We start from the raw sequence: 25,858 nt of genomic DNA on the forward strand, positions 1-25,858 counted from the left end.
AATGTAGTTGGGAGCCCAGCCGTATCCTGACTGGTTGAATAAAACTGGGTGGCTTCCATATCCTCCAGTGGGAGGAGGGACTCTTCTTATCTCCTGGCTTTGGACAGTCAGACTGAGACTGCTGAACTTTTGGGGTTTTTGAAAGTGTTATCATTGCCTTTTGTTTTTACAGCGAAGTCGTTTTCTCTTTAAGTGTCCTCACACCTATCTATTTAACTCTGTTGTAACCAAGAGTCTTGCCACATTCTGCCTCTGTGGCTCTGTACTGCTTTGCGGGCAGGAGGAAGGAGTATTTCATCAGCACTTCTCTGGGACCAAGGGTAATCATTAGCTAGAGCTCAGCAGTCTTTTGATGGTGTTTCTCTTGTACACTGGGATAGTGTGGGCACTGTGTCTGTCCTCCTAGAGCAGAGATTTTTTTCTGTTCTTACCCCCTTCCTGCTGGACTTTTCCCTTGACCACAGTTTCTCCAGACTGACCCCTCTGTCATCCGTCCACTGCCTGTAAAGCCAAAGGCCAGGCGTAAGGTGGTGTCAGGAAAAGCAGCCCCCTCGGTCCAGGCTAGGTTGGATACTTTCCTGAGATAGCCTGGAGGCCCTCGTTGGGGCCAGAGCGCACAAGAAAAGGCCACTGGGCATTCTCTCTTTCTCTCCAGGCTTCTGAGAGACAAGGTTGGCCATTGGCATGGGATGTGTGGGAGCAGGAGTGGGGAGCAGCTCCAGTAAGCCCTGCAGCCCACTGGGCGGAGGTACCATCTGCCATCACTGGGCGCCCCCCCAGGGCACTTACTGCTCAAGGTCCCCCATGGGGACTCCTTCTGCACCCTTGAGAGCTGCCCTCATCATGGCATGTGCAGGTGGCTGTGGTAACTTATGAGTGAGCCCCAGTGGCGGGGTCCCCATAGATGACTCCCTTCCTTCCCTATGTTGCCTGTTCTTGCCTTCTAGGTTCAGCAGGGCCCAGGCAGCTTAGACTGTGGCACATTTTAACTCCTCCAGTACTCAGGGACTTGCTTCTCTTACCTCACCCCCCGCCTCCCTCTGCACCCAAGTTATCTCCCTGATTAGAGTGCAGCTTTTCCTCCTTGTGACCAGAATGGAGCCCAGAGCCTAGCCTTGGTCTCCCTAGGGCCCTGTGGATCCAATCCCTTCTGCCCCTTTACCCAGCCCAGACCCCACTGGCAGACACTCTGCCTTTGTGACTCCTGCTGTCCTGGCTGGCCTGGAGAGGAGTGAAGCAAGGCCTGCCTGCTTTCTTGGGAAGGTGATGGGCTGGTGTGGAGCTGGGCATGCTGTGGAGTGTCATGGGCCATGCCCAGTGTTCATGTGAGGACCCAAGTAAAATAAAGGCAGTTTCACAGTGTGTGGGTGTGACTGAGTGCTTTTGTTGCCTGGAGGTGAAGATAAAGGTGTTAGGCCCAGCCAACTGGCTGCGTGCCCTGTGACCAGGGAGAACAAAATAGGGATGCCCTTCTGTTGGGGGCACCCAGGAAAGGGGGTATTTTACTGGGGCTTTGGAGGCCACCTACCAGTAGCTTCTGTGATCCCCTTTGTCTCACCCACTAGGATCTAAGACAAATAATGAGGGTAGGGCTAGAAAGGAGATTTCCTTCCTGGAGGGAGAGAAGGCTTCATGAGCAGAGTTGGAATCAAGACAAGAATGCACATGAGGTGAGCTCAGTGAACTCAGGCAGGGCCTTCTGACCTGCCTACCACCCCGGGCAGATCCCCATGTAGCTTGTTTTAGTTCCTGTCTAAAGACTATGAAACTTTTCGATACTGTCCAGAGGACCAACCCTTGGCTTGCTCCATGGGCCCAAGGCCCAGGGCTAGGAGGGTAGGATAAAGGTTAGTGTGTTCCCTGGTGGGGGCACCAGGGATCTAGTGAAGTCTACAAGCATTCAGGAAGCCCCCGGGTACAGAGAAAGGCACAAACATGCCCTGCCCTCAGGGAGTTCCCATTGTCCTGGCCATCCTCTCTCCGGGTCACCATTCCGCTCCTGCCCTCCTGCCCCAAGACTTGCCTGGCACCAGGTGTTCCTGCCCACAGTGCCAGTGTTGGGGGCCCAGGTTCACATCCTGGCTTTCTTTTCTCCTGAGACTCAGTGTTTTCATCTGTAAAAACAAGGAGGGTCCAACTGTTACAAGAGCATTATTTGCAGTTACAAGTCTTAGATTCAAATTCTAGTCCCGCTATTTCCTACCTGTCTGACCGTGGTCAATCACATCAACCCTCTTGGTCTTTTTTCCTCACCTTTAAAATGGCCTGGATAATCTAGTCTTTCAATTCCAAATCTATGATCCAGCACCCCGCACAAAGCCTGGGTCACCCGAACACAGCTGTCCCTACAGCCTGGAGTGGACTGTTTCTCATTCTTCCTCATCCCCCAGGGCTGGGCTCAAGTTTCTATGTTGATGATACTCTACACTGCTGCCACAACCAGTGTGAGGAAAATTAACTCACCAGAGCAATAAATGGCTTTTTCTGGTGTGGACTCTGTGACCCCCCTTTAGACAGGGTTTCCCCGGGGCTGTCGGCACCCCTCCTCTGAATCGCCTCAGTGTGTTTGCTCAATGTCCCTCCTCATCTCAGAACCTCTTCATTTTCTGAAAGCTATGTCCTCCACTTCAGACTTTTGCAGTCTTCTCCTGCCTTCAGAAGCCATTCACTCTCTCCCTCCTTTGCAACAATGTTGAAATGTCTCAAATTCTATGAAAGGATTCCCTCAACTCTGCCATCCCCTCAAGCTATGGCCTTGCCCACTCTGGAGCAGAAAACAATTGCTGTTTACCTAAAAGGTGAGCCGAGGCAGGCTTGGGCTGGGCCTATTGGCCATTCAGTGAAAGCCAGAATGATTTGGGTTTAAAAGCATAGTCAAGTAGCTCCATTTAAAAATAATGGGTTTCTAGCAGCTCTTTTTGTGGTGGCAAAGAATTGGAAATTGAGAGGTTACCCATCAATTGGGGAATGGCTGAGCAAGTTGTGGTATATGAATGTAATGGAATACTATTGTGCCATAAGAAATGATGAACAGGCTGACTTCAGAAAATCCTGGAAAGACTAGTATGGTCTGATGCTGAGTGAAGTGAGCAGAACCAGGAGAACATTGCACACGATAACAGCCACGTTGTGCGATGACTAATTTTGATAAACTTAACCCTTCTCAGCATTACAAGGATCTAAGACATCTCCAGAGGCCTTGGGATGGAAAATGCTGTCCACATCCAAAGAAAGAACTGTGGAAGTCACATCGCTATCACTTATTTTTACCTTCTGTTGAGTTTTGTTTCATCTTTCTGATGGTTCCTCCTACTGGTTTTAATTTTTACTTGCAACTTCACTAATGTGAAAATATGTTTAATAGGAATGTAAATGTAAAGCCTATATCAGATTGTGCGCCATCTTGGGGAGGCTGCAGGGGAGGAAGGGGGAGAAAAATTTTCAACTCAAAAGCATATGGAAGTGATTGTTGATAAATCAAAATAAATTAATAAAATTTAAAAAATAAAATAACAGGTTTCTGTTTTTTAAAACCTGTTTTTCAGAGCTATATTTCAAGAAATCAAAATGAAAACTGCACAGGACAAAAGTAAATTGTCTTGGTTTTTTTTGGGGGGAAATGGAGGAGGAATAGAAAAAAGAAAGGAAGATGATAGCATTTCCCCAGAAGGCAACTACTACTACTCTCAGATAACAAGGTAAAGATGTGTTTATTGTAAAACCTTCTTCTAAGGACTGGTTTCACTCCTTTCAACAAATACACGCAACATTCATGGGAGGAGTAGGCTTACACAGTAATGAGGCACACATTAAGAAATATGTGTGACAAGGTTTAACTCATTATCTGCTGGAGTCCTCTCTGTGCAGAGACCTCATTCAGAACCCTGATTGTTACTATTCATCCTTAGTTCTTGAAGAGACCTTCCCCCAACCACTACCCATACTAATTCTACACACACACACCCCCCTTATTTTCTTTCTTTCTCCCTTCCCCAACTCCTGCGCTTCAACTTCCATGCTGATGCTCCCCTCAAACACTAACCTCCCAATTCCTCAGTCTCCTTAAATCTGACCTACTCAATGACTCTACCTAAGGCAACTATGGTAATGATCACACCCTGAATCTCACCATTACCAACCACCATCACTTCTCTGAATGTCGATTGAAGCTTACTTTTTAAACCTTATCTTTTTTTTTTGTTACGTTTTCTTTTGCAGCGTGGCTAATACGGAAGTATGTTTTGCATAACTTCACGTGTGTAATTGATATCAAATTGCAGTAGGGGCAGGAGGGAGGGAGAGAATTTGGAACTCAAAATGTTAAAAAAAAAATGAATGTTAAATTTTTTTACATGTAATTGGGAAATGTTTAACAAAATAAAAAAATATATATTAAAAAAACAAAAAAGAACCTAGGTTCCTGGGTCAGATTCCCTGGCCTCTGCCCAATCTTATTCGATTTAAACATTTACTGCAGAGGTGTCAAACACGCTGCCAGATTAAAATGTAATTGAGAAATATTTAACAAAATAAAAATACAATACAAAGAATGTTAATTTGTGGCTTTTTAGGTCAATATGCGCCTGCAGGGATCCCTTTCTATTTGGGTTTGACACCCTGGCTTTGTGGTGTGCTGCTTGCTAGTAACACAAAGAAATGAAAAACCAGTCCCCACGAGGAGGGAAGTGTACTAGTGCGATTGGGGAAAACTAAACAACTGGTAAGCAGCTACATGGTCATTTGAGAAGCAGGAAGGTAGCAGAATGGGAGAGGCCACAGCAGTGGCAGATAAGGTAGGGGACTCTGTGAAGCAGCGGTGAGGAGGATTTGGGGCCCCCAGGACTTCACGGAGGCGAGAGAATGCTGAGTTTGGAGAACAGTGAGTCAACCAGTCTGACTTGAATGGAGTGTGTGAAGGGGAGTGATGTCAGCTGGAATAATGCCAGGCTAATGAAGGCAGCATATTCGTTTTTCTACTGTGTCTCCCTCTGGGCACTGGGGCATGTTCCGGGTTGGTATGCAAAGTAAGAAGTTGACTGGGTCCCTAAGATTCAGGCTTTCACTTTCGCTTTCCTCGAAAATAAAAGGGAAGGAGGGAAGGAGGGAAGGGAGAAGAACAGCTGAGCCTCATTTTCCCTTTCCCTTTGCTCCTTTTTCTTTCTACCTGAGCAGAGCCCTGAGGTAAAGGACAAGGGAGTGTTCAGAACTGAGGCACGGGACGGTCCTGGGAAGGGAAATAAAGAAAAGGAGAAGAGGAGGCAGGCATTGGCTTTCATAACTCTGAGCCACCTCTGGGAGCGTAGGGCCACGCTGATCAGCTGTTTGTAGCTCTGTCTGGGGATTAGGGCCAGTAGGATTTAACTGGGTGTCTGCCAGAGGTGGGAGGTGGGGGCATGGTTTTTTTTCTGTCCAGTTGAGTGTCTGGCTGGTTATCTGAGTGAGTAGAGAGAGTCCTTATAAGAGAATGGGTGACCTCAAGACAAATTTGGATATCAATGAACAACTGTATTCCCGACAACTGTAAGTACAAGAGGATGGGGGTGGGGGGCGCCACTGTGGGGGAGGGGGAGTGACTGCACAGGTTGGCAAGAAGCCAAATTTTAACCCATCTTTTCTGAAGGGGAGTTGGGTAACAGTAATAGGAGGCCAATCGGCTGACCACAACTTTCTCCACCCCTCAAGGTATGTTCTGGGAACAGAAGCCATGAGGAGGCTACGGGCGTCTTCCATGCTGGTGTCTGGCATGAAAGGGCTAGGTGTTGAGATCGCCAAGAACCTGGTCCTGGCTGGAGTGGGCAGACTCACTCTGCATGACCCCAGTCCCACCTGCTGGATGGATCTTGCTTCCCAAGTAAGGAAGGGTCAGATCCAAAGGGACCTGTGAGGCAAAAGCCAGTAGCAGCTAAAGAGCCTAGGTGGGTGTAGGCTCAGAGCTACGGTGGGGGGAAGAGTGCTTTTTCCTCTCTTGCCACTACTACCCCAAGACACATTCTCCTCCAGTTCTTCCTGTCAGAAAAGGACATAGGACAAAACAGGGCCAAAGCATCTCTGCCCCACCTAGCCCAGCTCAACGGGGATGTGTGCATCAGTTCCCATGATGGACCCTCACCGAGACTGTATTACAAGGATTCCAGGTACACTTCTCCTTTAAACTTGCACCCACCTGCCCCCCATGAAAGACCGAGAGATTCCTTCCCAACTCTCCATCCATGGAATTCCACCTCTCAGGGCTCCATGTTCAGAGCCCTCTTCTTCCATTCCTTCTGGCCTGTGTTGGGGGTTCCTGTCTAGATCCTATAGTGGCAATGGGGAAGGAAGCCATTAGGGATGGATCTCAGGGGAGTGCATCTATCAGCATGAAGGTGGGATGGGAGTGAAAGGCCTGGTCAGCTCAGGCTGCATACTGAGCTCCAAGGATTCCCCAGGTGGTGGTGCTGACAGACTCCCCAATGGAAGAACAGCTGCAGGTGGGAAGCCTCTGTCATGAGCATGGGGTGCACTTCCTGGTGGCCAGCACTCGGGGCCTGGTGGGGTGAGTAACATCAAAGGTCCATTCCCCTTTTTCCTTCCTGCTCTAAACCCCATACCTGCCTCACCCAGGATAACTTTTACCCTGCTCTGGCTCTTCAAAACTCACCTCAAAACTCACCTCAATGCCAACTCCTTGAAGCTTTCTTTGATTTTGTGGTTAATTATCTCCCCTTCAGACTTCATACCACATTTTGTTTACTCCTCTCTAATGCACTTTTTATGTCATAGCCTATGTTACACATTCTGCAGCTAGAATGTGAACTTCTCACGAAAGAGTCCTGTATTTCCCCCTTCTCGGGCACAGAGCTTTGGACCCAGAGTAGAGGCTTAATAAATCTTTTGAAATCCTTAACTAAATTTAACTGTGCCCCTTGACTCTCAAAAAACCCTCTACCAGGAGCTGCCTCAGTGGCCCTATCTTCCCCTTCCTTCTTTCCCAGGCAGCTTTTCTGTGACTTTGGCGAGAAATTCACCATCCATGACCCTAGTGAAGCTGAGCCCCTACAGAGCAACATTGGGCATATCTCTCAGGTGGGTGTTGACCTGCCACAATCTTAACTGCTCCAGCCTAGGATGAGGAGTGGCCTGAGGGCCCCCTGCAGAGGGCACTGACCTAGGCAACCTGAGTCTTGTCTTATTTAGGGTTCTCCTGGTATACTCACTGTTCTTGAAGAAAATGGCCATCGGTTCCAGGATGGGGACTGGGTGACCTTCTCTGACATCGAAGGCATGACAGAGCTCAATGATTGTGGTCCTCGGCCCATCCGAGTTCGAGGTGAGTCATATCAACCCTGTGCGTGTTGAGTGTGACAAAGTCCCAGAGCTGGGGAATGAGGATAAAGAGAGAAAGGAAGGGTATTAGTTTTAGGGCAAAGTCAGCTCTCACACTTGGGAAGGTCCCCATTCTTGCCCCCCTCACCTTTATGGAGACCCTAACCCAAAGGGGGAGTTTCTTATCCTTGGGGAGCCCCTAGTCTGAAGAGGAACAGTAACTTCTGCCCTCCGGGAGCTCCTTAGACTAATGGGGCAGACTCGGCCCCTGCCTTTGGGCACATCTCCTCTCTGTCCTGTTGGCTACTAGGGGTTAGTACTCTGAACCATGAGGTTGTTAAGGCCAGCCTAATTTCAGAACAGAGTTCTAGAATAGCGGGATGGGGTCAAAGCATTGTACTTTCTGGTGGTGGAAAACTTGGCAGACAAATGGACCCTTGAGATTGGGGACACCACGGCCTTTTCCCCCTACCTACGAAGTGGAGCCATCACAGAAGTCAAGAGATCTCAGACTTGTTCTTATGTGAGTGTCCTTTTAAAAGAGTGAATACCAGGGAGCTGGGGGAGACTGGCAAGTATGTGTGGGGACAGGGGGTGAGGGACAGGCCTTTCAACTGCCAAGGAATCATAGCATCATAGGATTTGGAGCTAGGAAGGATCTGAGTGGACTTCCAATGACACTTCATATGACTTGCTTCAGGTCACACAGGTAGTGAGTAGAACCTGGATTTGAATCCAAATCTGAACCCCAGTGCTCTGATTCTAAACCCTGAGGCCTAAACCCTTAGGCAGGGGACTTAGCATACTGAGGGAAAGGGGAGAGGGCTGATGCTGTGAGAAGTTCTGATATGAAAGGTCAGGGAGGGGAGGGGAGCAAGGGGAGTGAAATCTAGATAAAGGTGGGGTGTCCCGTCCTCACATCTCTAGGAAGCCTTGCCCTTATCACTGAACCAGCCCAGGATTATGGCAGCTAGCCTTCAGGGGCACAGCGTGCCCGCTGCTTGCATCAGGCCTTCCGGGCACTGCACAAATACCAGGCTGAGATCGGCCGCCTTCCCAGACCCTGGCACCTGGTGAGTTGCCCTGGCACCCTCAGAACCTTAGTGACTGAAGGGAGAGCTGGGGCTGGCTGGAGCCTGGGGAAAGAGTCTTCTCTTCATCACCTACTCCTCCTGGACAGGAAGATGCAAATGAGCTGTTGCTCCTGGCCCAGGGCCTAGAACCCCTTCAGGGAGATGATGGCAAGAAGGTGAATGAGCCCCTCGATGAGGCACTAGTGAGGGAGTTTGCTATGACCAGCACTGGGGACCTGAGCCCCATCAACTCGTTGTTTGGCGGAATGGCTGCCCAAGAGATGCTGAAGGTGAGAGTCAGGGACCAGACGGAGAATTCAGGCAACCCCTGCCACTAGCTTGCAGTAACCAGAAGCGGCCACCAGAGGGTACCCTAGTCCCAGACTTCTATGCCCTCTATTGTCCTTGAGCATCTAAGAATTTAGAGACTGTTTCTAAGGGATCTTAGAGACCATTTCGTCTAATTTCCTCATTATGTGTAGAAGGAAATTGAGATTCAGAGGACAGGAAGGGGTTTTCCCAAGCCCACACAAGTAGTGGCAGAGCTGGGATTGGACCACAGGTCAAATTCCAGGGTCTCTGAATGCGATGCCCCTCCTGTGGGTGGGGAGCCGGATGGGTTGGGGGTAGGGAGTGGGAGTGGGCAGTAGGATCAGCTCACATTTTTATACTGTTTCTGTAAAGTCATACACAGGATCATACCTTAGAGGCTGCCAAGTCAAACTCTCGTTTTACAGATGTGGAAGCTGGGGCGTAGAAGGTTAAATGATTTACCCAATATCATAGTAGTGTCTGAGACAGGGTTTGAGCTCAGGTCTTCTTGAGTGCAAGTCCAGCATTCTATCCACTATGCCACCTAGATGCCTAGGGTTTTTTTGTTTTCTTTTGTTTTCTTTTGGTTTGGTTTTTTGTTCGTTTGTTTTTTGGGTTTGTTGTTGTTGTTGTTGTTGTTTGGGGATTTTTTTAGGCAATTGGGGTTAAGTGACTTGCCCAGGGTCACACAGCTAGTAAGTGTCAAGTGTTTGGTCTGAGGCTGGATTTGAACTCAGGTCCTCCTGAATCCAGTGCCGGTGCTCTATCGACTATGCCACCTACCTGCCCCCAGATGCCTAGTTTTCAAAGTCCTTTCCTCATGACTACCCTGGGAGAAAACTAGGGGCATTTTCAGTATCCTTCCTATGATACAGTTGAGGAAACCAAAGCTCAGAGAGTTGATGACTTACCCATGATCACACAGCTAGTTAATATTGGCATCATGATTCAAACCCAAATCTCTCTTGAGTCTAAGCCTATGCTTTTTTCCCCACTCTACCACTTAGAGGAAGACAGTTTCAAGGACAAGAACTATTAGAAAGGGAGAGAAATGGAGCTGATTCTGTGGAGCAGTAGAAGGGAGTAAAGTTGGGGGAGAAGGGTAGCTAATGATGTGGAGTTTCCCAGGCAGCCTCAGGGAAATTCACACCCCTGGACCAGTGGCTGTACTTTGATGCTCTTGAATGTCTGCCAGAAGATGGAAAGCCCCCACTGACACCAGAGGCATGTACCCCAGTGAGTACTTGGAGGGTTAGGGCAGGGATGGTGGAGAGAAAGTCTTCCTGGGGTCTGACCCCCTGTGTTAGACCTTGGGGGATGTGAGGGCAGAATAGAAAGAAGGAAACTATCCCAAGGAGTCCTGGATCTGGTTGGGGCAAATAGACAGGATTCACTCAAAATTGAGGAAAATCATCATAGTAGCCATTATGAATCGTGAACAGAGTTCTGTTATATGTGCTAAGTATAGACAGTTGATATTTATATAGTGCTTTTTATAAAGCACTTTCCTTACAACAACCTTGTTAGGAAGGTAGAAAGGTAGATAGTTCAACTGTTATACCCATTTCACAGATGAGGAAACCTTACCAAGAGCAGTGAAGTAGCTGAAACCCAAGTCTTCTGGCTGCCATGTCAGTATTCTTTCCACTACACCACAGCGAACAGCAGTAGAGGTCATATTTTGGTTGTCATCTGTTTCCCCTTCTCTGTTCCCCCATACTCATCCCAAATCTTCCTTCAGAGAAATTGCCGTTATGATGGACAGATTGCTGTGTTTGGGGACGATTTCCAGAAGACGTTGGGCGAGCAGCGCTACTTCCTGGTGAGCAGAAAGGGGTCTGGGGCTTCAGGGGTCTAGGCTCATGTAGGCCAGGCCTTGAGTAGGGAGGCTCTTTTCTCTTGTCCAGCTCGAGCCTCATGGGCAGTATGATTGCTTAAGGCTGTTATGAGTGTGGGTGCCCTATCCTGATAGCCCCAAGCCTAGTCGGGAAGTAGAAGTCAGAGGTCTGGGCTCCTAAACACTGAGCCCATAGCCCAGCAAACTCCAGGGAGACTATCTTACCTATCTCTAAGGTCACTGGAGGAAGGAGCAGGACATGGGAAGCCATGCAGGGTGGAGTCAAGGAAATGAGCTTTGGAGGAGGTCAGGGGACCATGGAGAGTAGAGGTGGGTGAAGAGTCAGAGTCACAGGATTTCAGAGGTGCAAAGTCTCTTAGCAGTCATTCAGTCCAACAGCCTCCCTTTATTTCAGAGAATGAAAAGGTAACTTATCTGAGCTAATCAGTTGGGGAAATTAACCCCAGCAAGGCCTGTTTTCTCCTGGTAGGTGGGGGTAGGGGCCATTGGCTGTGAGCTCCTCAAGACCTTTGCAATGCTGGGGTTAGGAGCTGGGCAGGGCGGGGGCATCACTGTCACCGACATGGACACTGTGGAGCTCTCCAATCTCAACAGGCAGTTCCTCTTCCGGTCACAGGACCTAAATGTGAGTTGGGGGACTCAGCCCCCATTGACATCCCCTTCCTCAAGGTTCCACTTTCTTGAGGGAGGGGGATTCTCTAAGAAGATCTATACCATGAATTGCACAGCCCCAAAGGGGCTACCTCTATCCCATTTTCCTCAGACTCCTCAACTTTGCACCCCTGGTTCCCAGGCCCAGCTAGGCTGAGAAAAGTAGAACTCTGAGCTCCCTGCCCCAGTTTCCTCCTAAGCTTCTCCACCACCTCCTTCCAGAAGCCCAAGTCAGAAGCAGCAGCTCTCGCTGTGAGAAGCATGAACCCAGCTCTCTCTGTGACAGCACACACAAAAGAACTGGGCCCCGACACCGAGCACGTCTTCGGGGATGACTTCTTCTCCAACCTCGACGGTGTGGCCTCTGCCCTGGACAGCTTCCAGGCCCGTAAGTCACTCTCACTGGGGGTAGGCTTTAGACCTAGAAGGGGCCTGGAATGCATCGAGTCCATTGCTCCTCATTTTACAGAAGAGGAAGAAACTAAGAAACAGGTAGAGTAGGAACTCCTTCCCCTTTAGGTGAAGTGGTGAAGCCCATGGAACCTCTCTCAGAATCTCGTTTTTAAATTGTTGAAGGAAATGCTGAATTTGAGTTAGAGAGTAGTGAAAATAAAGAACCCGCAAGGTAGGTGCTATTGTTGTCTCCATTTTACAGTTGAAGAAACTAAGGCAAACGGAGGTTAAGTGACTTGTCCACACAGCTAGATTTGAACTTTGGTCGTCCTGACTCCATGCCCAGCTGCCCTAAGGGGAGAGACCCCTTGTATACTGATACTAAACTGTTCCCCAAGTACCCACAAGAAGCCCCTAGTCCCCAGTTCTCAGGTGCCCTGTTCCTGAGCCCTGGTGCCTTCTCACTCTCCAACTCGTTGACTCCTAGGTAAGTATGTGTCCAAACGCTGTGTCCACTACATGAAGCCAATGTTAGAGTCAGGCACTCAAGGGACCCGAGGCAGCGCTGCCGTTTTTGTGCCCCCCGTGACTGAGCCGTACAGCGCACCATCCGAAGACGCTGAGGCTGCGTACCCCTTCTGTACCCTGCGCCACTCTCCCAGTAGCATTGAGCATACCCTACAGGTACCTAACTCACCCCCTGGAGCCCTCACCTTCCTCCTAACCTGAGCCTTGCTTCTCTTTACAGGAGGGTCTCTAGGGGCGAGGGAGGCATCCTAGTAGGACTCAGTCCAAGGATCTGAGTGTGAGCCCCTGTTCTGCTGTTCACTGCCTACGTAACCCTCGGCGAAGCACTCAGTCTCTCTGGGTCTCAGGTTCATCATCTGAAAATGGGGAGGGTTGGACCAGATGATCTTTAGGGTCTCTTCTATGATCCTATGGTCTAAAGGCTCCAGGACAATGCAGGGTACAGAGGGTGGACAGAGTTTAAGATACCTGCCTCTTCCAGGCTGGATCCAACCAGCCACTTTGTTCACTTATTCTCTTGACACAGTGGGCCCGGAATGAGTTTGAAGGGCTGTTCAGATTGCCAGCAGAGATGATTAACCGCTACCTACAGTAAGGCCTTGACAGGGGCAGGCAAGGGGTGGGATGGGGTCTTCAGCAGCAGCAGTGGGTGCCCCAGGGACTGGATATCACTGAGCCTTGTTTCCTGGTGGGTAGGAGATGGTGTTACCCTGGCTCCAAGAGCCCCACAGCCCAGGTGTACAGGTTGGTAGGGACCAGAATGCCTATTGTGGGAGCAGAGCTAAAGGTAGTGACCTGAAGGATAGGGAGGGAGAGAGAAATAGCTCGGGACTCAGTTTCCCATGTGGTCTGGCTCCATTCCTGACTCCCAGGGGCCCAGACCCTAGAGCTCTGCATTGAGGATTCTCTCTTCCCAGGGAGCCAGACTTCTTAGAGAGAATGGAGGAGCCACAAGCCCTAGATTATCTGAAGACGGCAAGCCTTTCCATCCTCAGCCCACCACGGTGCTGGCAGGACTGTGTAGCTTGGGCCCGGGGTCGCTGGCAACATTGCTTCCATGACAGCATAACCCACCTTCTTCAGTACATTCCCCATGACAAGGTAAGGGAGTGGGGAACAGGTGTGTGTGGGGGGGAGGTGGAGGGAGCAGGGAGGAGTCAGTAATAGTCCATAGAGTAACATACTCCTGATGAAGATTCAGACCTTCCCTAACTCCCCAGGTGGATGAGGAAGGAGTCCCCTTCTGGTCTGGTACCAAACGCTGTCCCCGGCCTCTGCAGTTTGATGTCAACAGGGTGAGCAGGGGCTTGGAGGCTGGGGCAGAGGAACCCGGGTGGGTGGGGAAGGAAAGCCAAGAACTGATAATGGGGGGGGGGAGCATATATCTTCTTTCAGTGCCTATGCCTGCCTCCCTAAATCCTGAAGAGTTCATGATCTGGGCCTCACACCTTTCCCCCACTTGTCCAGAATTAAGGACAGGCCATGGTATTGACATGGAAATGGGACCTCTAAGGGGAGGTATATTGGGATCCACACAGAGACACATAGACATAGACCCACAGACCCATAGACACAAACATATATGTGAACACAGACAAATGCACATACTGTGTAGGTATCAATCAGCAAGCTTTTATTAATTGCTTACTATGTGCACTTAACTCCGTGTTAAACACCGAGAAGACAAAGAAAGTAAGAAACACGGTCTTTGCCCTCAAAGAGCTAATGAAGGGAAAGGACGAACCTGAAAACAACTTTGTACGTACTAGATATATACAGTGGAAGTGGAAGACATATATGCATACGTGTTGGGTACACAAGTACACATAGATACATACACATGCAGTCAAGCAGGTACATTGCACAGGCGCACGTGCAAACATACACACATTGAGCTATATGTGGAGACACATGCTCACGGACACACAGAATATCCATATGAAGAGGAGCATTTGCACAGACACACACACTCATACACACTATAGACATATATGTACTTAAATACACATGCATACATCCAAACAGGCAAAAGAGTGTCATACACGTGACATTAGGCCCCACTGATCCTGGCTTCTACCATAGGACACCCACCTGGATTATATTCTGGCAGCTGCCAACCTGTATGCCAAGACCCACCAACTGCCAGGCTCCCAGGACCGAGATGAATTACGTGTGATCCTTCAGAAGCTACCAGCGCCTGCCTTTCACCTCCACACCCACACCCCCATTTTTGCCAATGACCAGGAGCTAGAACAGTCCTCAGCAAAGTGGGGTAAGGGCTTGGCCTCCTTCATCTGTGCAAGTCTAATAGGAAAGACATGGCTCCTGCCCATGAGGAAAGCCAGCCAGACCTTGAGAGGGCAGTTCTAGCTCGTCATTTTTCTGGCTTATCGTTTGGTCAGACCATTAAACAGCAAGCATTCGCTGAGTACCTAATATGTGCCAAGCACTTTCCTGCTAGGCAACGGCTATCTAAATGTGAAATCAAGACAGTCCCTGCCCTCAAAGGGTTTACATTCTAATAGGAGAATACTAGAGCTATAGGGCAATGGTGGCCAGGGAAGGGAGTAGATGGGGAGGTGAGCCATGTTGGGCTCTTTCCAGTGACAATGACAGTATCAATCTGATTCTTATTCCAAGAGACTGAGTATTTGTATACTTCAGACTACAAGAAAGAGCTTTCTATAATTCATTTAAAGAGAAAAGAGAAAAAAGATAAGAGATAAAAAGAGAAAAAAAGACAAAATCAGAAAAACTACACACAAAAATGAAGTCATTAAAGTGGGAATATAATTGCTCAATCCCAGATTAAGTGACCCTTAAACTTTCTAAATTACTCTCAGTTTCCTGGGATTAGTTTGACTCATTCCAACTTTCTCTCTACCCCCTCAAGAATGTTAACTCTTGTCCCAGAACATGCCTGGAGAGATTGAGATTAATTAGTCATTTATTGCTTCTGGCCCAAATTCATTGGTTTATTCTGCAACTGCAAACCCACTTTCAATCAGTCAGAAGTCCTCTCTACTGTACAGTGAGAGTTGAGAAGGGGGCGGCTAGTGCTTCACCCATATGGTAGGATCATAGAATTTAGAGCTGAAAGAAACCTTGTTGTTTTGGTTTTGTTCAGTCATTTCAGTTGTGTCCAACTCTTTGTGACCCCATTTGGATTTTTCCTTGGCAAAGATACTGGAGTGGTTTGCCATTTTCTCCTCTAGATCATAAGGAAACTGAGGCAAACAGGGTTAAGTGACTTGCCCAGGGTCACATAGCTAGTAAGTATCTGAGCCTGGATTTGAACTCAGGGAGATGAGTCCTCCTGACTCCAGGCCCTGATACGCTATCCACTGTGCCACCTCGCTGCCTCAAAAGAGATCTTAGACTTCATTCAGTCTAACCACTTAGTTTTACAAAAAAGGAAACTGAGGCCCCGAGCTAACTAACATTGGGAAAAATAAGCAACCATGACAAAAACCCACAATCCAAACAGGTAACAGTAGGGTTCCCATCATCTTCACAAATTAATCAGAATGATTCAACCTAATATGCGGTCAACTCCAAAGTTTACAAAAGATAACTCCTTTCCTTACAAAGGACTCACACACATGGAAGTAACACAGGGGCACTGATCATTGACCCTAGGAGCCACAGCACATCACACCTGGAAACAACCTCAGTGATCAAGGCAAACCCCCTCATTTTACAGTAAAGGAAACCGAGGGCCAGAGAGTGGAAGTGACTAACTCAAGGTCACCCAGAGCCTCAATGACAGAACCAGGAGTAGAACTCGGTTCTTTGGACTCCCAGCTCAGGGCTCTTCCACTATACCTGGATAATGATAAAAATGATGATGACAACAACCCACTTTCTAGAGCACTTTAAGGTTTACAGAAGTTTCTGCACCAACTCTAGGAGGTAGGCAGGAGGAAAATTGTTATGTGGACACCTGTATATTACAGGTGAGGAAACAGTGGCTCACCCATCATCACATGGCTAGGAAACATCATAGTCAAGATTTGAACCCGGGCCTCCTGACTCCAAGTTCAGGCTCCCCACCCTCCCTTTTTTTGGTTTTTTTTTTGGTTTTTGTTTTCTTAATTCTCCCACTCTGTCTCTCAAGGGCTTTTGTTTGCCTATTAAAGCCCAATTCATGGCAGAGAGAGACACATGCAGTTTTCAAACATGGCCAATATAGGCATCTGTTTGGCTATGCCTGTTTGTTACAGGGGCTTTGTTTTTCTCCTCTTTTTTGCCCCAGGATGGGAAGAAGGTGAATGGAAGGAGGGAGAAATTAAAAAATGAGCGCTTGGTAATTGGGGAAAAAAACCCACAAAATTTAATTTTTTTACAAGAGAATTCTACCATCCATATATACGTGTGTGTGTGTGTGTGTGTGTGTGTGTGTGTGTGTGTAGTGCTGTTTGTGTTGATGTTTATTGTTGTTTCATTTTTTTTAACCATCTTAAATAATATAGAATTTAATTTTTTTAGAAAGCAGCTGCCAGCCTCAGACACTTGATGCTTACTAGCTGTGTGACCCTGGGCAAGTCACTTAACCCCATTGCCTATTAAAAAACTAAAAAATAAAAAAATAAAATATGAAATAAAATAAAAAGCAGCTGACCAGAGAAGCTTCTGGGCCTAGGCTGGGGTACTCAGCTTTAGGACGTTCTTTATTCTCCTCCCCCAACTGCAGGTCCCACCCGTGTACAAGAACTACGCTCAGCTCTGGCAAAATGGCCAGGAACCTCCCTGGAGCCACAGCTGTTTGAGAAGGTAGGAGACAGGCCTCAGTAAGTACATTAAGCATCTCTGGCCCTAGATCACTAGATCCAGCTTAGAGACCCAGAGTCCACCAGATTCTTCTAGGTTTTGACTGACTCTTCCGTAGGACGATGACAGTAACTTCCACATGGATTTCATTGTGGCTGCATCCAACCTTCGGGCGGAGAACTATGGAATCCCCCCAGCTGACCGTAGCAAGGTTGGACACCCCGCACCCTAGGGTCCTCATATCCACTCCAGTTATGGTGAAAATTACGCTGGGTTTGGTGTCAGAGGAACTGGGTTCTAATCCTGTTCCCAGCACTCACTAGCTGTGTGACCTTGGTCCAAGTCTTTTCCGTCTCTGGAGCTTACTGTCTTCCAATGTAAAATGGGGGTGTCTAGAGACCAGATGACTTCCAGTGTCCTCTCAAGCTTTAAGATACGATGATTCTCTACACCAGCTCTGTAGAGTCTCTCCACAGTAGGTAAATGGCAAAGCTAGATTCCCCAGATCCAGCCGGACCTGGAATGATCCATTTTCCACCCTTCAGGAAAGAGCTGAGAGGGGAGGGCCCCTGGACATATATGCACTCTCCATTTTTCTGGAGGGTCCATCCCTCTTTGCCCTGATCCCCGAAATGTCTTCACCTCTCATGCTGCTGATCCCTTCTCCATGTTCTGCCCTCCCCAGAGTAAGAAGATTGTAGGGGCAATCATCCCAGCCATAGCCACAACAACAGCTGTGGTGGCCGGGCTGGTTGGCTTGGAGCTGTACAAGATCGTGATGGGGCATCGGTGTCTTAGCTCCTACCGCCATAGCTACCTACAGCTGGCTATACCTCGCCTCTCTCGCTGGATACCCAAGGCCCCATGTGTCCAACAGGTAAAGACTCATTCTCTGCCCTCACCCTGCCAGGAAGCCCTCATCTTCTCCCTACAGCAGCCATTCTTCCTCTCTCCCTTTCATTTGGCCCCTCTTCTCCATCTTTGCCCACCTAGGGCCTTTTTCTGGACCGGCTCCCCCTTCCTAACATCTGTGTAGTCTCTCCTCCTTACCCTGTCCCTCACCTCTCCCTTTCTACATTTGGTCCTCATTGCTGACCCTGTTCCTGTCTCTTTCCCCCTTCTTCATCTGGTCCCCCCTCTCTCCTCTTGGCTCAGACCTTAGCCCTGCCCCTGCCCCTCTCGCTCTCTCTATTCCTATAGATCATTCTCTGCCTGTCCTTGACTCTTTATCCTTCTCTCAGCCTTTCTTCTTTCTGACCCCAGTCCAGATGTCTCCCATGCCTGGTCGGTTGCTCTCCCAGCCCTTTCCACCGTCCCTGACCCTCACCTTATCTCAGTTCTTCCTTCTGCCCCTCCCCCACCCTCCTTGTCCATGGGCCATTCTGTCCTGGGCCATGGAGCCTCTGGTCTCAGCTTCTCATGAATCAGCTCATTCTCCGAGCTGACCCTGGGGAACCTTTGCCCTTGGTCCAGGGCCTTCTTAAGTTGCTCTTTCTTGATGGTAGGAGGTTACCACATCTGGCTAGAAAGCAGCCCAGCTGACTCCTAGCTTTCTCTTCAGGGCCCTCAACCTCCACAAGGTCCCTGGATTCCCTGGCTCTGGTCCCCAGTAGTTCACTCTCTTCTTCAGCTCCTGCAACACACTTCAGGGGGCTGGTGGGCTCTTTTTTTTTTTTTTAAGGCAGTTGGGGTTAAGTGACTTGCCCAGGGTCACACAGCTAGTAAGTGTCAAGTGTTTGGTCTGAGGCCGGATTTGAACTCAGGTTCTCCTGACTTCAGGGCCGGTGCTCTATCCACTTTGCCACCTAGCTGCCCCCCTGGTGAGCTTTTCTGCTGGCGTTTCTTTCCAAGGGCATGAGCACTTACAGATATACCAGCACAAAGTTCCAAGTGTCTTTGGGGCATATAAAAACATTCTGTCGTGGACCAACTGAGTGAGGCAGCTGGTGCCATAGAAGGTGCATTGGTTTGAAAGTCACAAGGCCTGAGTTCAGGTCTCAGCTGTGGACCTTGGACAAGTCCCTTCTCTTCTCTGGGCCTCATTTCCTATTCTATAAAGTGAAAGGAGATAAAGACTAGATTTTAAGGTCCCTTCAAGCTTTTAAATCCTCTAGCCTGTGGATAACGCACACGTTTCCCGAAGTGCCTAACGGGAGTCCACATTCGCCTGGCTGTTCTGGGACTGAGAGTATTCTAACCTTACCAATCCCTCCCTCCCTCTTTTTCTCTAGATGTCCCCCCAATGCACACACACCTCCCAATTTGGGTTTGGCCTTGTTGTGTATTCTAGATGAAGTTCATCTGTCCGGGCAGCATCTCCTTTCAGCCCACCATGAAGCCTCTCTCCTCATGAGAAGGCTTCTGATGTCCACTCTATCCCTAACTGTAATACTTCATGCCAAGGTCCCTATCCCTGTCTCTAACGCAGGGTCCAAATGCTTCGTTCTCCCCTCACTCTTGAGCCCAGCTCTGTCTCCAACTCCAGGCCTTATCTAAGAGGCATCCTGGGAAGATTGGGGCCCCACCGGAAGTTCCTTGAGAATCCAACTGTACAATTACTCCCAGGCCAATGTCCCTGCTCCCTGTCTGAAGAGGCATTCTGTTGGTGCACTCTGAACTTCCCCCAAACTTGAGTGCTGGGGTTGAGTGTCAAGAGTGGACGTCAGTCCCTCTTCACCATCTCCCCCTTTCCTCCCCAGACTGCCAGAAGGGTTTGAATTTCCAGCCTGAGTCACTGGGCTGATCTGTAAGGGAGGTTAGGAAGCTATAAGGTGGAGGAATGGATGAGGACTAAAGAGGGGGAGGACAGAACCCGGCTGGGAAGGATGAGAAAGAGAGAAGGGGGACTGTTGGGGAGCCAGGAGCTTGGGGAAGGGAGCCCGGCTGGAGTGGGAGGAGATGAGAGGCCAGAGTGGGGAACATGGCTGGGGGGATGGGGGCAGCAGGCTGGGAACTGTCAGACACAGGAAGCAGCCGTCAGACCCGATGGGGTCTGTGGGTGGTGGTGGGGAGAGCCCACAGCTTTAACTCATTAGTGTAGCCAGACATCCGGCAGTCAGTCCCCTCCTCAGCCTCCTCCCCGAGGGAGCCCTTCTGAGGGGCGAACAGGGGAGCCTGAGACTTTCTCTGGGTTCAGTCAGAGCCAAGTCCACCCCATAGAAGGGTAAGACCGAGATAGGCCTGGACAAGGCCGATTCCAGCTATTGGGCCCTGGGAGCTGGGAAGAAAGTAGGGCTCAGTTCTACTAGCTTCTATGCCTGGGCCCAGGGCAGATGAGTGAACAGAGTTCCAGGCCCATGGGAGCCTTCTGGCTGGCCTTGCCTCAAGGGAGTCCCTCTGGGTGCTACCTGTGTTCATATACCTGAGTACATGTGCCCGTGTATGTCCTCATGAGTATACATTTATGTCCTTGTTTGGATGTCTCAGTGTGTGCTTACATGTGCATATACGTGTGTGTTGGGGATGGGCAGAAGGAACCTGGTTGCACTAGAGTCTGGAAGTGATTATTAGCTCATTAGACCAAGCTAATGAAAAACAGGGTCTGAGGAGGTAGGAGGGAATGGGTAAGGCAGGAAGAGGGAAAAAGAGAAGGGAACAGTCCAAAACACTAGAGGGGCTTGTCTCCCTCCCCTCCCCCCCACACCCAGTATGGGAGAGAAGGCAGGGCCACAGGGCCAGACTCTTGTCTAGTCCTGGGGTCTCCATTCCTTTATGTCCCCTCAGTTCTACAAGCCCATCACAGAGTGCCTTTGTATAAAGCCTAGGGCAGGGGTTAGCAGGGAGCAACTCAGGGCCCCCTTCCTGCCCCCTTCTTGCCCCCACATACAGGGCCTTCTTTGTCTCCAGACTGGGCCAGCCTCAGGGCCAGATCTGGTCACTCTACGGACACACTAAAGTTTCTGATGAGCCAGGGTAGGAGCCCTCAGGACAGTACCCTGTCACAATCCCTCTCTTCCACTCCATTCCTGCTGTTCCCTGACTTAAACCCCCCCCCCATGGCCCTTGTACCTTCCCAAGCAATCTAGAGTAGTCAGAAGACCTCACTTTAAGTCCTGGCTCTTCTGACTCCTAACTGTGGGATTGTCCCTTTCCCTCTGGGCTTCGGTTTCCTCTCCCATAAAATGAGTGCGTTGGACTCAGGTGGTCTCTAAATCCTAGGATCTCTTCTCTGGGCTCACACAAATGTGAAATCTGAGAACCATGAATCTTATAGGGAACTCTCTTTGAGCTCAGGTCAGCTCATCTAACTGAGGCTGAGAGAGGCAGGAAGTAGCCCCGAGTTACACAGTCACTTAGTGGCTGAGCCAGAGCTGCCATCCTGGTGTCCTGATTCTCAGCCCTGCTTAGGGATGTCACCGGACAGCCCTGGAGTAGATCCCTTCTTGGCACCTCAGGGGGCTCCTCTACCATCAGGCAGGCTAGGGAGCTGGGAGCTAGCAGCTCAGACACTGAGCTGGCTGGACGGCCATGGACTTGAGGAGTAATGCTCCTTATCTCAGGTTTGCAGCTGCTGCCCCTCCCCTCTACTTCCTCAGGAAGCTCCCCTGACCCCCACCCCACCCCCAGCCTTCATGACGGAGCAGCCCCTTTTCCTGTGGAAATGGCCCCCACAGCCACGTCCTGTGATGGGCCCCACTGAGGAGACGGGCCTGGGGAAGGAGGAGCAAGGAATGCTGACCGAGCCTGCCTGGGCTCAATGTCCCCTTTCCCTGGACCCTCAGCCTTCTGCCCCAGCCCCTCCCATCTCCACTCCAGAACTGTGCTTTCTTCCGCGGGTAGTCCATAGGCCTGGATTTCCTTAGCCTTCCCTTTCACTACCCTTCAGGGTGGGAGGGAATACATTTAGGATTAAAGGATCTAAAGTGTAAAGGGACCTTTGGTATCATTTAGTTGACTATTCCCCTCTTATTTTACCAAAAAATAAGGCATAGACAACTATAATATACAACTAAGAGCTACAAAGTGTCAGGTGAGGCCTGAAATCAGTGCCAGCCTGGATAATCAGGGAAGGCTTCCTGGAGGAGGTGGCATTTTGGCTGGTCTTTAAAGGACAGATAGGAACTCACCAGGGTAATAGGGGAGAGAGGGTACGGCAGACACAGGGAAGAGCCTGAGTGCAAGCACGGGGGTGTTTGGGAGAGTGGGGGGGTGGAGACAAAGAGTTGTCCCTTTGGCCTGGACTATGGGAGAAGGTAGTTTGGGCACATGTGGAGCACAGGGAAAACTGAACTTTACTCAAAAGGTAATAGGGAAGGGGCAGCTAGGTGGCGCAGTGGATAGAGCTCTGTCCTTGGGGTCAGGAGGACCTGAGTTCAAATACGGCCTCAGACACCTGACACTTACTAGCTGTGTGACCCTGGGCAAGTCGCTTAACTCCAAGTACCTCACCAAGAAGGAAAAAAAAAAGTAATAGGGAGCTACTAAAGGTTTATGAGCAGAGGAGTGATATGACTTCTGACTGCAGAAGAAAGGATGGGTTGCTGGGAGAGGATACTGGTAGCAAGAAGTCCTGTAACGTGGTTGTAGTAATCTAAGACAGTAGTAAGAAAGGTGTATACCAGAGTGTGACAGTGGAAATGGAGATAAATTCAGAAGATATTCAGTCAAACAACAAGCATTGATTAAGCACCTACTGTGTGCCAGTCAGTAGGCCTCGAGGCCAGTCCCTGTCCTCAAGAAGTTAACATTCTCTCAGGGGAGCTAATAGAAGAATTTGCAAGACATACACAAAATTAACAGAATTGGTGGGGAAGGCATTAGCCGCTGCAGGGGTAGCAAAGGCTTCATGGAGAAGGTGGTACTTAAGCTGAGTTTTTAAAGAAAATTAGGTATTCTGAGAAGCAGCAGTAAGGAGGGAGGGCATTCCAGGCATGAGAGACAGCCAAGGCAAAAGCTCAGAGGTGGGAGACATTGCCGAACTGAAATCAACAAGAGCTGGTAACCGACTGGAGGTGAGAAGTGAGGGAGAGGAAAGTCAATAACTCCAATATGGGAGACTGGGTGAATTGTGATGCCACAGAGAGAAACTGAAAAGTCAGAAACAGTAGCATAAGGGAGAGACGAATTTAATCTGACATGTTGGTTTTAAGGGAGCAAAACTTTCAGCTCAGGGAAGGCCAGCATGGGAAAGCAGGCTGAGGAGGGGGCTATGGGCCTCTTCTTCCTTGCTCCCCTTCCTTTCCCACTCACTGCTTTCTGCTTCCAAAGATTTCCGTGAGCCAGGCTCTTAATCAAAGAAACAAGGAATTTGTCAGGGAAGATGCTCTTGTCCAGCTCTGTCCCTTTCCAAAGTAGGAGACTGGGGCCTGGTTCTTCAGCCCTAGCTCTTACTTCTGCAAGCCAGAAGGAAGGGGTTCCAGGGTGTTTCCACTTCTTTGAAGCCTTGTTATAGAGTCTGCACTGTGGGCTCTTTGCTGACACCCACATCTCTGCTCACCCAACAGTATCGTGGTATGAAGTGGACACGCTGGAACCGGCTGACAGTGCCTGCTCCTGCCCCAGGTCAGCCTGAGATGACCCTGAAGGACCTGCTCACCTATCTCAAGGTGAACCTAGCCCCACCTATCTGCCAGATCTCATCATACACAGTCACATAGCCCTTGCCTTTGCACAAGCCCTTAGCAATGGCCTTTTTTCTATCCCTCCCCAAATGGGGAATGGATGAATTACCTAGGGACTTGGGACATATCCCTCTTTGGAAGATGGGACCCGGTGTCTAGGGGCTCAGATCTCCCCTACCTCCAGTGCCCAATCTGCCTTGCCCCAAGTTTAGATACACAGCAGCAGACCAGCACATACCTTAAATGCCCCCAGGCCCAGATCCTAATGGTCCTGGCTTCTTCCTTCCCTCCCAGGAAAGGACTCACAGCGTAGATTCTCCCTGAAGGAGTCTCTTCCCCACACCCTCCCCCTACCTGCCCCACCAGTGTCCTCTGTGGCTCCCAACCCACCCCATGGATCCCTCCACATGTATGGAGCCAGCTTAGGGCTCAGCAGGGCCTTTGTCCTATCTCCATTAACCCCCAGGAGGAGTATGACCTTCCAGTGACCATGTTACTGCTGGACACCTATCTCCTGTACTTAAGGGGCTGCCCAGAGGCCCAGCAAAACCTCCAGCTCAGGTGAGGTCCAGTCTGGAGGAGAGGGGGTCCAGGCCTCCTCCAACCTCTCCTTTCTGAGGTACCCCCTAGGGTTCTCACTCTCTGCTGCCCACCTCCCTGTTCTCCTGTATAAAAGATCAGCTTCCTCTCTGTTCCAGGAGCCATTTACATCCCAGTATCCCTTTCCCAGAAGGATTAGAGATGTTCTTCATACTCTTCAGAGGCAGCTGGTGGCACGGTGGATAGAGCTCTGGGCCTGGAGCCAGGAAGACCCGAGTTCAAATCCTGCCTTAGACACATAGTAGCTGTATGACCCTGAGCAAGTCACTTCACCTCTGTTTCAGTTTCCTTGTCTGTAAAATGGGAATAATAATTTTGTAAAGAGTTTAGAGGACCTGAGTTCAAATCCAGCCTGAGACACTTGATACTGGCTGTGTGACCCTGGGCAAGTCACTTAACCTCAATTGCCTCACCCCAAAGAAAAAAAGTTTAGTGCTTATGTGCCTAGCACATAGTAGGCCCGAAAGAAATGCTCATTCCCTTCCCCCTCCTTCCTTCGTCTTCTCTGGGCCTTGGCTAGATCCAAGCTTGAAGGCTGCTCAGAGAGGAAGGCACTGCTCTAGGCCCAGAGAAGTTACTCCCATTCAGAGGCTACCCTTTGGGGAGGAGAAGGAGGGAAAGGGGATGAGATGAATGAGCAGCTGTGGGGACCAGGGAAAACATTCCTCTGGGACACAGCCGAAATGGGCCAGTGCCTCCAGGCTGTGAGAGGAGCCTCCCAGGAGAGGCCCAGGTCTGTGTGATTTGAGGGTGGGGGCTGGGTAAGAGCCCAGGGGGTTCAGAGGGAGACTCCCGATCCCTTAGCTTTGGCCAGAAGGACAGGACTTTCTGTGGCAGGGCCATGACTTTTCCACCAAAGAGGAACTGGGGATGGGGGCATAGGAAGGATCCGTGTGTGGGTCAGGTAGCAAGAGTAGAGAATGTTGCAGGATTTGAAGTGGGAGGGGATCTGAGAAATCGTCTCATCTAACCCTTTCATTTTACAGATGAGAAAACAGCACAAGAAGGGTTCGGTGATGTGCTTAATGCCATCCAGCTACTACATAGCACAGGCGTGATAAAGCCAGTGTTACAGCAGCAAGCCTCCTGGGGTCCCATCATTAGCTGACCCATTGCCATAACCTTTTCTTCCCTCCCTGTCCCCACTGAAGGGGCCCCTCACACTTCCCTGGCAGTTTCCTGCAACCAAATGGAGCTGCCAAATGGAATCAGTAGAAGGTGGGAGGAGGGAAGGAAAGGGGAGGACGGAGGTAGCTAGGTAAGAGCAGAGTTAGGGTCCTGCCTTTCCCCGGGGAGAAGCTAGCATCCCCCAGTCCGGCTGCCCACTCCATCCTGCATGTCCTGGACTTGGTTCTGGGGACAGGGCCAGATCCCCACCCTACTTGCTGCTCAGGGCTGTTTCTCTAAGTGAATGGCCCGTTTCCTGTCTCTCTGCCTTTAGCTCTCTCCTAAAATAGTTTCAGATGTTTCCTGTCTTGAGCTGCTCCTGTTTCTCACCGCCCCCCTGCCTGGGCCCCCAACTATGGCTCTCTCTCCTCTCCTCTTTGCTCCCTTGCCCTGAGTCTGACTACGGATACCCACCCATCCTCCCCCACAGGGTGACAGAATTGGTGCATCAGGTGACTGACAAGGAGCCGAGGTGGGCCAAAAGGAGCTGGTGTTTGAGATCATCTGTGAGGACGAAGAGGAGGACACTACCTTACCCCCATTGCATTACTGCCTCTGCTGAGCCCAGACCACAAAGAGGAGCACTCGGCTGAGCTCCCAGCCCCAGAATCATTAATAAAACCGTTGATGAAGCGTTAACTAGA

The 25,858-nt window shown here is 49.8% G+C and overlaps 2 protein-coding genes across 3 annotated transcripts in view; both read left to right on the forward strand.

Moving 5' to 3' along the window:
- The window catches only part of TRAIP (TRAF interacting protein), a 52,600-nt gene extending 48,050 nt beyond the window's left edge, over nucleotides 1-4,550 (forward strand). The window contains exons 15-17 of one of the 2 annotated variants that reach the window (XR_002326901.2): nucleotides 474-671; nucleotides 2,632-2,798; nucleotides 3,546-4,550. Coding sequence is in view for 1 of the 2 variants with exons in the window: in XM_020998899.1 (XP_020854558.1) it covers nucleotides 474-587 (114 nt within the window). In the remaining variant the exon portion in view is untranslated. Of the gene's footprint in view, nucleotides 1-473; nucleotides 1,363-2,631; nucleotides 2,799-3,545 lie in introns of those variants that run through there. The other variant, XM_020998899.1, reaches the window with a different exon arrangement.
- On the forward strand, nucleotides 3,609-25,858 carry UBA7 (ubiquitin like modifier activating enzyme 7). The gene is given in 28 exon segments (XM_020998898.2): nucleotides 3,609-3,698; nucleotides 4,572-5,520; nucleotides 5,683-5,851; nucleotides 6,001-6,100; nucleotides 6,103-6,134; nucleotides 6,426-6,532; nucleotides 6,972-7,062; nucleotides 7,174-7,306; nucleotides 7,728-7,825; nucleotides 8,230-8,281; nucleotides 8,284-8,375; nucleotides 8,483-8,665; nucleotides 9,816-9,923; nucleotides 10,429-10,509; nucleotides 11,015-11,170; nucleotides 11,419-11,584; nucleotides 12,077-12,273; nucleotides 12,644-12,708; nucleotides 13,035-13,218; nucleotides 13,338-13,412; nucleotides 14,200-14,389; nucleotides 16,811-16,890; nucleotides 17,006-17,098; nucleotides 17,573-17,764; nucleotides 23,331-23,432; nucleotides 23,914-24,008; nucleotides 25,645-25,676; nucleotides 25,679-25,858. Coding segments are annotated over 27 exon segments (3,027 nt in total). The 5' UTR covers nucleotides 3,609-3,698; nucleotides 4,572-5,464; the 3' UTR covers nucleotides 25,777-25,858.

Source organism: Phascolarctos cinereus, unplaced genomic scaffold (genome assembly GCF_003287225.1).
Source record: "Phascolarctos cinereus isolate Bilbo 61053 unplaced genomic scaffold, phaCin_HiC Scaffold_4;HRSCAF=312, whole genome shotgun sequence".
NCBI lineage: Eukaryota > Metazoa > Chordata > Mammalia > Diprotodontia > Phascolarctidae > Phascolarctos > Phascolarctos cinereus.